Source organism: Seriola lalandi, unplaced genomic scaffold, assembly GCF_002814215.2.
Source record: "Seriola lalandi dorsalis isolate HSWRI2012SDOR001 ecotype SW California unplaced genomic scaffold, Sedor1 jcf7180002054735, whole genome shotgun sequence".
NCBI classification, from domain to species: Eukaryota; Metazoa; Chordata; class Actinopteri; order Carangiformes; family Carangidae; genus Seriola; species Seriola lalandi.
The window spans coordinates 1,712,252-1,724,751 of record NW_019525288.1 but is presented as its reverse complement, the minus strand read 5'-3'; the positions used below and the strand labels follow the sequence as shown (position 1 = coordinate 1,724,751).

Sequence of the window (12,500 nt, the reverse complement as noted above, 5' to 3'; positions counted from 1 at the left end):
TGTGTCATTAGCACACACACTGTTTAGTTGCTATAGAAATGACTAAACTGCTTTGATAAAATAAATTTAGAGTTATTTTCAATATCCATTTATCTGTTGATTTTTCGTATAATAGGTTAATCGCTTCGTCGTTAAAATGTCTGGGATTAGTTAAACAAGAATATGATATTTTCCAAAGCTCAAAGTGACAAGAGTCCAAAAGCTAAACACATTCAATGTTTGTGAGTTATGCTTTATAACACCACAGCAGTACTAGTGCTGTTTCATAAAAGTAAAAAGCCACCTGACATGCTTTAGTTGCTGTAAAATCTCAGTGAAGCCTGCTGTGGCTTATATCTCCTTCCAAACACTCACCATGAATCAAGAGAGTCTCGATTCATCTTCCAAGCTGGGTTACAGTTGGGTGTGAAAACATGAGTTTACAACAGACGGAGCAGCTGTTTACTCACCGATGCTGGAGTCCCTCCTGAACACGTCCCTGTCGAAGATGTAGAAGGAGAGGTGTCTGAAGCTTCGTGGGATCTCACAGTAGAAGTCCTCCCCGTAGAACGGACTGGAGGTGATGGGAGACACAACACAAACTGTGATTAGATGCTCCTCTTGTCTGACAGAGCGTGTTTTTTACCACAAACACAAATGCAGTTTGAGACATTTAGTTTCAGCAGAGTGTAGATCTGAAATGTCGGGCTAATTTTATTTGTATGTATATGTTTGTCGATTAATCAATCGGCAGACATAAAATCAAGACCACATGTATCTACATGTTGCCATGTCGAACAGTAGGCCTGTTTGTGACCAGTGGCTGGAAGGTCCATCAACCGCCACACTCTGCCTTACCTAAACTATGACCATAGAAATCACGGCAATGAGAATCTCGTGAGCTGAGCCTCCAGGGCTGCTGCCAACAATGACTGACGTCTTCTGTTACTCAGTAGACATAAAGACAGACAGAGGCACGGCTGCATTTACAAACCATCCCATGAATACAGGATCATTAAAAGCATGTAGTTCAACTTTATGCAGGAATGAGCTCTTCATCAATCTGGCCAAACAAAAAAAAAAGGTCTATTCAGCCATCCATAATCTTTAAGTAATGCAATGCTGTGATAAAACATACAGGATCTGCTGAGAACTGGAGTGACTTTTTAGGTTTTGGTCAAATCTTAAATTTGCGTCACATCTTCAGTGTGTCGTTCACGGTATGCTAAATCTTAAGCATACTTTAAATACTATTAAAGTTCAATAAGATAACTTTAGACAACAAAATACTTTAAACTGTATACCATACTTAAAACCACTGCCGGAGTGGAATGATAAGAATGTCCTCACACCCAACACACCATGTATATGTACAGTAATCTTTTTAAAAAATATTTTTTATATTTAGCATTTATGCCAGTAAGAAATTTATTAGTACAAACAAAAACTGCTACAAAAAAAAACATCAAGATTTCATCATTTGCACTTCCATAATTAAGGCTACATGAATAAATATTCATATGTATAATTTCTCTGCATTAATGGAGTGTTTGTTTTGCACCTGGCATTTACTCAGAACTCTGATTGGACTTGTGTTGATCATCATGAATCTCCTGTAGTTTTGAGTAACTGGAGGTACTTCTGACTGACAGCAGAGAGTATACAGGTCTCTGTTGACTATATTATTTCCATGCATACGCATCCCCTGCTTTTAAAATCGTGATAAATAGATATAGAATAGATAAATCGTGAATAAAATCGTGACACTGTTGTGATATTGTGAGGTGCTGAGAGACTCTTGCCATGTCAGAGTGTCCTGGTAGCTGAATGGTTACAGTGCATGCCAGACAACCACAAAATCCACAGTTTGATTCCCTCTCGTTCCCCTTGTTTCCTGTCTGTTTCTTCACTATCATCTGTCCAATAACGGTGAAATATGCCAAAAAAAATCTTTAAAGCAAACACTCTAACCGTGTCCCTTACTCATGAACATATCTGTAATTTTTCTGAACTGTCTTCCAGGATTTTCTCTTTTGAATGTGCTCCCTTCCCAGCTCCACCTTTTCTCTTCCTCCTGCACTGTCCACCGCTCGACAACGTGCACTCCAGACTGAATGAATGTGGCTGCTCCGTATTCTTTTCTATTCTGATATCTGATTTATTCAGATTTATTTCATTTGGCATTTTTAACAGTGGCCTGATGCTCCGGGCCAATCAGCTGGGGAGGCAGCGAGTTACACAAAAAATGACATTATCATCCCTGAGTTTTGATTTGACTTTCATGATTTCACATTTCTGTGTATGCACACTGAAAAAATGAGAAACAAAAAGAGCTAGATGTAGAAAAAGGGTGAAAGGGCCCTCGGCATACCAAAGTGACTTCTCGACGATCTTGGTCCTGAAGACCTCCTCTTGGTCCAGGTTGACAGTGCAGTAACAGTCCCTCATCCTGTTTGGCCCCGGGTATGGAGGGATGTTTTTTGCTTCTCCTGCAGAAAGAAGAAGGAGGAGAAAGAGCAGGAAGGAGAGAATGAGCAGTTATTATTTAGGAACGCTGTTGTAAGCAATAACAATGTGTTTATTCAGGCACACTGCTGCTGCTATTACTTATTTATGAACACTGAAAGCAGGCTAAGGCTTTTTTTAAAAAGCATTATGTAAGTTCACACCTGTTTTAGCTTTGAATGTATGGGGGTGGGGGCTGGGGGGGGTCTTGGCTGAGCTGGCAGGCTGTATAACTGTATAACTCTTTAACACACGTTCATTGTCATTACATCACCTAATCCGACAGCAGGTATAATGAGCTTAACTCTGCCAGGACGAGTACTTTCGCACCGGACACAAATATCAAGTAACAATCACAAAAGTAACAATTTATCATTCAAAATCACATGTGACGACTGTTTTTGTGCGTGTATATGTGTGTGTGTGTGTGTTTGTTTGTATATGTGTGTGTGTGTGTGTGTGTCTTGTCTGTGAATGGAAGAATCTGCGTGGGATATTTCCTGAATCCTGCTGAAGCTCAATCTGTTCATCAAACATGTGTGACAGATAGCACTCCCTTTCACAAGAATGTGGTCCAACCATCCACTGAGACAGACATATACACACACACACACACACACACACACACACACACACACACACACGCACACACACACGCACACACACACACACACACACACACACACAAAACCACAAAGGTGGTGCTCCAGTCCCCGAGGAGCAATATATCCTCCTTTATGAAGCCATGGATCCATATTAGCTCATGTTTGTCGGGACTCTGTTCATTATTCTGTGTCTCTTTGCCCCAGGGACCCACAGGACTCTGTAGTCTATAGTTACACATGTGTTAACCCAACATTGTCATTGTTTGCTCCAATAACGCTCCATTATCTGCACGGGAATCTGATGCTGCCATTCAGCCGACAAGCTGAGCTATGGCAAATCTTACACTGTTATTTCTGACTTTAAATGAGTGGCTTCCTCTGGTGAAAGCATGAGTCAGTGGGTGGGTGCTGCTGTTTGCAAACTGACACTTTCTCCTAAAAACCCGATTCTCTACAACAGTGGTTCCCCACATTTTAGGTTTTAACCCCATAAAATAGAAATTGTTAATCTACTTTTGACTATTCCTTCTTAAATTCTTTCTTTTTAAGGATTTCTAGAGGCCTCAAGAGGAGAGGTGTACAGTGTTTCACAAGAAAAAGAGCAAATATCTGAGAAAAGTCAGAAAAAAAACATTATGAGACATGATGAGAAACAATTTTTTTTTGTTTCTCCTCCGTGTAATCATTTTGTAACCCTTTGTATTTATCATGGAACACATCTCCACTTTGGGAACCACTTCTCCAGAAGAAATAATGTAAAATTCTACTACTGGTGTCGCCTATTTGTAGCTGCTTAGTTAGGACTGTAAAATAAACTTTCAAAACAAGGAACTCGTTTCTGCTGCTGCACTCAGAGACGGTTCAACTATACATAGCAGTAGAAATCTTAAGCTGCTTTATGCCACAACATATTGCTGTTATACACACTGCAGTGTTTTACGCCCTGCAGCCGACCCTGAAGGGGGGAAGGGGAGAGCGTTGACATTTGACACTGGATAACCGCCTGTAAAACAGCAAAAACAGATTAAGGAAGTCATTTTTCCAATCAATATATCTGCACATGAATTCTGCCAATCAAATAAATTCTATGAATGGGAAACGCTACAACACTTCCATCCAGTTCTGACAGGTTTTGTCTAGGGTTTCCCAAGAACAGTATAGCACTGTGCCAGTTTAATGCTTCAGGAGGAAGAGTTGGTGTTGCAACGGTGAAAACGTATCATGTGCCGTCACTCAGAGGAGGTTAGTAATCACATTAGTCATGAAGCATAAGATAAAACCTGTGATTTATTTACACACGTAGGCTTTTTTTGCAGCCATGAGACCAAACAGTGGAGCAAAATCCTCTACTGATATGTCACCATCTAAAGGATGTTTTCTTTTTGACAACAAATACCATGAAAAGACCAAAACTAGCAAAATGTTGCTGCCAGTTGTTTTCTTTGTAGCCCTAACCCGGTACAGCTTATTTCTCTGTGCCATAGAGCTCCAATGTACTGTAGAGAAAAATCACCCTGCAACATGTTCCTTCATTGCAATGAACATGGGTGTTGTAGTTTATTTTGAGTAAAACCTCCTGCCATAAATACTCACTGGTGCCCTAAATTTGTATTAATCCGCAGCTGAAAACAGTCCCTGACAAATGCACTATTTACTACTGCTTGAGTCATATTTGCTAAAACTACAGTTCGCAGCTGTTTTAGAAAATGCACAATTTTTTTCGGTCGCAGCCAATGGGCTTGGATAGGGGAAGTCAGAAAGTATACAGGTCGGTTGTGCTTGAGCAGAACTAGTTTGTTGTCTAGTGTAATCGGAAATTGAAAGTGTTAATAGTTGATCTGATGAGCCACACTCAAATGAGGCTGTTCTCAACAGAAATCTGAAAGCTATGTGGGGAGGGGGTTTCCAAAGCTATTCGACCATCCAAAAAGCACTTCTGATAAAGCATACTGGCAGCTTAAAACATGTTTTCCGTTTTGGTTTGCTTTTAATAGCACTTGTTGACAATAAGGAACCTAAAAAATGCCAGACTCCTCCTTTATTCCTGCTCTGCCCTTCTACACAACGTGCTCTTCCTACTGAAGAAGTCTTTGCAAAATACATTATTTCAAGCTGCAGTGACAAATGGCCAGTTACTGAAGAGGAGCTCCCTGGTATCTCTAGCTGTAGTCCACAATGCTTCACAGAGGACAAATATAAAATCATGCTGAGACAGAGGCGATCAAGTGCCCGCTGTGGGGTTTGTAATACAACACAGTGTTATGACCGCTTCTCCGGAGGTTGATTCATACACTACGTGCATCACTACACAACAAGTCACAATACCAACACTCACTCACAAATCAAAACTACACCTGAGCTGTAAAACATGTTGCACACGCTACTGCTTCAATTAGATTTTACAGAGAGCAGAGTGATGACGCACATCTCTCTTATCTCTGTCCTTATCCCTTTACCTCCCACTGTTATTAGATCTCCCTCTTGTCTCTGCTTCTCTCGCACTTATTCGCCAACATTTATTTTATCTCCCTCCTGTAAATCCTCCTCATTCACCCTGCACTCCTGAATCCCCTCCAATCTCTTGTTTTCCTCTCGCTCTCATTCATGACCTGTGAGGTCCCTTGATTGGATTGCACCATCCAGGTCATCCTAGTAACCAAAACATCATGGGATTACCATGGCTTTCTCAGCTCTGTGTGTGTGTATCTGTGTGTATGTTTAATGACTCATCTTGCAACGTAAAAACAAATCTCTGTGCCAAAATGAGAGCTACTGGAGAATGGAAAACATCTACTAAAAAGGACATGACTGCATATATATATATAAAATCTAATATGTGTTAGAAAATCTTTTACTCCATATAGTGTATTTTTCTCTCCAACCCATCTTAGGTGGATGAGTGCATTTTCTGCATTTTTCCAGCAGCCAGGGGTTTCAAATCATGCTAATACGACATGAAAATCGACCTGCAGAGACTTGAAATTTGTCAGAGATACTTTAGGTAATCCATCACAAAGAACATCTAGTTGTCTTAAATCTCCTTTCTTTGTTTAGTTGATGTGTGGTACTGCAGGTGAAAGGTTTTCTGAGTTTGAGTCAATAGTCGCATTACCACACCAATCTCTGTATTCCTTTTTTTTTTTTTTTTTTTTTTTTTTTTTTTTTTTTTTTTTTTTTTAGCGCTGTGCCAGCACTGGAGAGTCAAAAATAGTCTATGGTCTCAAATATAATTTAAAGTTTAACTATAATAACAGTGTAACTTTACTTTATTCATCTATCAACTGCAGTTCACTTAATGGCCACCGGTGTCATGAAAAATGTATTTTGGTACATAAAGTACCTTTAAGCAAAATCCATGTATGTGTAGTGCTGGGCAAGTTACTTAAAAACTGTCATCAGTTACTAATTACTGACTAATTAATTAAATGACTTATTGAAAAATGAATTACATTACATTAATTACATTAATTAATGCATTACATTACTAATTACATCATTTTTTGTTACTCAGCACAGCTCTGTCAAAGTTGTCCAGAGTCACATCTTCTGCATTTAAGACATGTAGGAACAGAAAACAAGACATTACAGCTCACAGGCAGGCAGCTGTACAGTTTGGAGGGATTTAATGAGAATCCAGCAGGTAGCTTTTCCTTGGTGACTGCAGACAACTCTCCAGAAGACCATTCACAAACCCTCCAACTGTAAACAAAACCAGGTGACTCCTGAATGTACGCATACTGGTGGCTCATGTTAGCAAGCCAGTTAGGAACCCCGCTTGGTCAGGACCCCTTCGCGTCACCTTTTTAACACACTGGGTATCACTTTACCGTCATTCGTCAGTGTGCAGAGGCAACGTATTTTTTAAATGAATGAAGTGCTACATTTATTAATGGCAGTCGAGTTGCCAGGAGGCGGTTGGAGTGGATGGCAGGAGTACAAAGCGCACAACTGTCACACAACGAGACCGGGGTTCACATTCAGAGCCCTGTCTGTGGTTAGGTTCAGGCAACAAAAGCACTTTGGTTAAGGTTAGAGAAAGGTTGTGGTCTGGTTTAATACAGAAAAACTTCAGTGTGACTTCAAAACCATAATCCCGTCTGCTTGACTCATGAATCAACTTTAACGCAGCAGAGAACACTGAGTCTGTCGGACTACCCAGCACATTAACAAAGTGAGCTCATCAGTAATAGCAAAATATGCAATCTGTAGTTATTAGGCTGAAAGATGTAAACCCACCAGTAAGATCCCTCAAGCAGCATTAATCCAGTCATTATCACAGTTATAGAAACAGGGGTCCCACTTTCCTGCTTCCTGCTTAGGGGAGAGGGAAGTGCTCCACAGTTGTCTTATATTTCTGGATGAGCTGATAAGAAGCAGCCACTAGAGAGTTTGTCAGTTTAAGGGAAGTTTACAACAACAGTAAGGGTGGAGTATACAAGCTTTGGTTTTGCATACATGCCTGTTTATGTCTGATGGAGAGTTTGTTACAAAAGGATATACCTCTCCTGTAAACCTGCCATTCAACACTTTAGATTAAAGACTTTATTGTAAAACCATAGTGTGTAATCTCCTGTCTCAGCCTGCTTATCAATCTCTCTTGATGAGTTGCTGTGTTCTGTTTTCCTTTCTGTCTGAAGCCCTGTTTTTTTGCTTCTCATCTACGTAGTTTGTCCTGCATAGTCGTTTTCGTTTTTTCTTTTTCAAAATTAGCTTTAACCTGATTTCACTTTCCTGTATTGCTAGTTGCTTCCCCTTTTTCATCTCTCCCTCTTTTACTTTCTCTCAAGGGTGTGTTTTCTCTCTGATTCAAAACAAGCAGAAAATAAAAAAACAACAACAGCAGCAGCAGCTTTCTCTTTTCATCAAGCATCACTGCAGCTGCCCTTGGAGAATATCTTGCCCTAGTATCCGAGCAAAACAACACAGAGCAAAGACACTCTTGGCACGTGTGTGTGAACGCTGTGTGGCGTGCACGCAAAGAAAAACACGGGGGCGGTGAGCAGAATTGCGGCGAAATAATGATGACAAGAACACCCCAAAGAGGGCGAAAGTGAACAGGAGCAGATCGACGCATCAAAAAAAGGTTAGACTCCCCACCTCAAAGTGAAGGAAGGAAAGTGAAGAAAGGGAGGCGAGAACAGCAGAAATGAGGAAGCACAAGTGAGTCAAACAACGTAATGAACGCAGTGAACGTGTAGCTTTGTTCCTCTTCCTCCTCCGTTGACTGCGCTCAGACGGCCGCACTCGTAATCTTCCCTGACGTGAACACATTCGAGGATACACAGGCGTGAACGCTCTCAGTGGCTATATGCTCGACTTGCAGGCCTAAATGAAGTAGAGGCATTAAGGAGGTGAAGAAATACAAGCAGTGTACTCAATCAAGGGCGAGAGAGGAGGGAGACTGCAGAGAGAGAGAGAGAGAGGGAGGGAGAGAGAGAGAGAGAGAGAGAGACGTCAGCCAGATAGAGAACTGGAGAGCGGTTAGCTTTGGAGAAAGCTACAACAGGAAATGAGATGAGGAGAAAGGAATTTTGACTGGATCCAAGATGTAGTTTAAAAAGCAGCGAACAACCCAGTTACCCCTGAGAGTGTGTGTGTGAGTGTGTGTGTGTGTGTGTGTGTGTGTGTGTGTTTGTGTGTGTGAGGCAGAGAGAGACACCGTGAGAAAGGAAAGAAGGAGTGAAACTTGTAAAGCACAATATATTATCTCAGTATTAATGCTCAATCTCTGATGTTTTGAAGTAGACAGTCGAATCAAGACCTGAAACAAAACTGTAAGTCATTACTTTTTTTCTGAAAAGGACTAAATATAAAAACATTACATCCTCTCACAAGCACACAGACACAGGCACAGGCCTACTCTGTGGATGGCTTTGATCCCACAGTAAAATGTTTCTTTATCATTGAAACTGGGGCTGCAACATACAATTATTATTATCTGATTATTAACAGAGTTAAGATCAGGTCTTAAAGGGTTTCTCCTGTGACATAATAACACACTTTCACTTGTGAGAGACCGACTAAAACAAGAATGAAAATAAAATTGGTGAAGCAGACAATGTGATATCCTGACTTTTAGTCCCTCCCTATGGGCCTGGACCCTACACTTCCCACAATGCAGCTGGATAGTGTCTTTTATTAGACCTAACCTGCCTGATTAACACTCATGTCTTTCAAACCCAGACCTAAATCAGCACTCTTCTGTGAGGCAATTTTGCTGTGCGGGCCCAACAAGACCTGTTCATACGGACAAATACATAAAAAAAAAGATAAAATGGCTTGATTCTATGTTCTAGCTCTTAGGTCTAATTACAAAGTAAAAGTCTGGACAAGCCAAATCAGTGAATTATTTTCATGAGCAGGAAGCAACTTGGCTCAGCCAGACAAGACCACATTCAGACCGACAGTAGCCCTGTGGGGGAGAGGCAGCCCTCTCAAGGTGCTGCTTTTGCCAATCAATTCCATGTAAGCGAACACCTCTGGTAAATGACTTTGTGTGGCGTGATCGACAAAAAGGTAATATAGCTGCCACTAAGGGCAAAACCAAAACAGAAACAACGACAAACCTCCACAGTCTTGTGTTTTGATACCAGAAGATGAAACCACGACACTCATAACCAAAAGCTGCATTCACCGCTTTGAAGCTACCACACCTAATCTTGAAACCCACTGTGGCAGAAAACGTCTACAACCCTGGTGTCCCCATTTCATTTCCACTCCACCTGAATCTTTTCACTATCAAACCCTCACCCGCTATGGCTGTGGTCAGCTTGTACGTCAGTAACAGAGAAGTCAGACAGTTACAAAGCTTCATTACTGCGGCAAATTACTACGGCAGCGTAATCCACTTCTCCACTGTCCGGTTATTATGTTTATAACGATCACAGTTTTGCCAAAAACAGCTAAAGACACAGATTCAGGCAGAGCAGCAGCATGACCTGTTAGAGGATAAAACTACAAACCTTTTTACTGTTGCCTTTCATGGGCTGAATGCTTGATTACAAATACAGAGTTTGGATGAAGTATCACTATAAGTGGCTTAAAGGTCAGATAAATAAGACCTCATTCTGTTTGACATGACACAACACTGAATATACTTGTCCTTCAATGAAGCTGAATTTACATCTGATACTGAGCCACAAGCCCAGGACACTATATTTCTATGGCTACATCATAACAATAAAACTGTGCGCATCATTTAGAAACATCTTTAGAAACATTGGAATTAAGCCCGACATATTTAGTATCTTTACAAACTTTGTGCTCTTGACTGCCATTCATAATCATGTTCTCAGTACTATTTAAAACACTGACGAATATATCAACCACAAACCAAGTGATACTTCCCAGATGAAGCAAAACATGTTGGAAATTAATAATCTACACATTTCCTGTCAGTGTCAATACCAGATGTTAAACCAGATTTCTCTGGCTTAACAGCTGGTTTGGTTTATTAGCTGGTCACAGCAGCAGCATTCACAGCTCACTGTACCAACCTAACACTTTTAAATGCAGTTCTGCTTGTCCCAAATTGTTCACCAAGAATAATAACCCCACACTGAAACCAGCTGAGCTGATTAAGTTTCCACACAACCACAACATTTGCTGGGGCAGCATGAGGAGGAACAGTGTGGAAAAAAAAAAAGGGGAGTTCACAGTTAAAGGCTGGCTGTGCTGCACGCCACAGTCTCTGTGATAAACCAGTGTTCAGTTACTGATCAAACTCACTCTCTGTCTAGTGCAGCCTGGAGCTAATGTTCACACAGATTTGTTAGTCTCAGTGGAAAACTTGAGTAAAACTAAAATACACAACCACAAACATAAACGCAGGCATATGCAGTGAAGTAAAACTGTATGGGGACAATCAACTTTATAGGCTGCTCGCATGTAATCAGGGTCAAAAACCTGGTATGTTCATTCAGGATGTGAGTGCAATCTTTCAAACCAGAGTGGTATCACGGTGGAGTGTAGTTAGAAGAGCAAGAAGGAGGCTGAACCGACAGAGCTGGTTTCACAGCTTTCGAAAGACCCGGTCAGGACACAGTTTAACCTCTACTCTCCCTCCAGCCTTTTTATCAATTTACATAATTATCAAATTACTCTGTTACTCCTTAAAAATAAGGTCAAGTGTCCCCATTTTTTCTCTGCTACACACAGACGTACACACGCACTCACAAACAGGCTTGGCATGCACGGTGGTGAGAAGATATGATATCTTTTGCAAGCACAGGAGAAGGGAGAGTAAGTTGAGTGTAAGTCCCTGTAATGTGGCAAGCTGACATTGCTGGTGTTGCCAGAGGAGAGGAACACTGTTGCAAAACCTGATTTACTCAGCATGCGTGGAGCCATTTGTTACAGAAGTTTTGAACAAACTTTCTGTTGAGGTCAATTCGCTTTTTAACACACAACACACAGAAATGATCTAAACTGCTTCTGACACTTGAATTTCTCTCTCTACTGTACAGCATGGGACATGTTTTCATGCTTATGTCATTGTCAGCAGGTAGAGGTCATCCCAGGGAGGGATCGAGTCGACTTTTCCCACAGGGCATCTGAAGGACGTCCTGAAGGAGTGGCACTCTGGGTGAGCTCTCCAGCCCTTTATTTACCCCTGCTGACCCTGCATGCTGGGCCTACGGCAATACTTCCCCACTATTCCTAGTATTGTGTTCTCATGGAGGGCATGTTGCTGAGTGCAGGAAGAGCTACTGTACCCAACCCGGATTATTCCACCAGCCTAAAGCTGCGTGGACCGAAACACGCTGTGCGTCTAAACAGTCAACACACATGTTTACAGCAAACTACTTCCCAGAGAGCTGTCCTTCCAGGACAAAATGGAGAACTTAGCATATATATATACAGTATATATTAGGGGTGTAACGACTCTTCAAATCCACGGTTCGGTTCATACCTCGTTTTTTTTTTTTTTTCCCAAACCACTGACTTGACTTGTGTCCAACTTGCAATCTCAGGGTTATTATCCATCTTGATCATGGATTGGATCAAAATATTAATGTAACACAAGCAGTTGGAAGACAATAAAATAGACATAAAAAATATACAGCTTGCCCTAACTTGTTTCACCACTAACGTAGTGAGAGTTCAACACCACATGTATCTATGTACACATTTGGAGGTGTATGCAAACTACTTCCCCCATGACACACAAATTACTAATGTAATCATAGCCTCATATGAAGCTTGTTATTCTTCTTAACAAACAAAATGGAACCTGAACCCTTCCCCTAAATAAGAGTGGGAGTCCGATGAAGCGTTTCTAAAACATTCCTCTCCCCGTTACTCCACGTCTCCTATTCAGTCTGGACAGTAGGAAGTTTAGGAACCTCTGTTGGCCAGCTGTCAAAGGAAGGGGGGGGGGGGGCTCTGTCACTACAAACCGACTTTTCCAAA

The 12,500-nt window shown here is 41.2% G+C and overlaps 1 protein-coding gene across 1 annotated transcript in view; it reads right to left on the bottom strand.

The window, feature by feature from the left end:
- The window catches only part of rasa3 (RAS p21 protein activator 3), a 37,922-nt gene that overhangs the window by 21,129 nt on the left and 4,293 nt on the right, over positions 1 to 12,500 (bottom strand). The window contains exons 2-3 of the mRNA XM_087178773.1: positions 2,351 to 2,468; positions 450 to 553 (exon numbers count right to left, since the gene is read on the bottom strand). Of these exons, the coding sequence (XP_087034899.1) occupies positions 450 to 553; positions 2,351 to 2,468 (222 nt within the window). The remainder of the gene's footprint in view (positions 1 to 449; positions 554 to 2,350; positions 2,469 to 12,500) is intronic.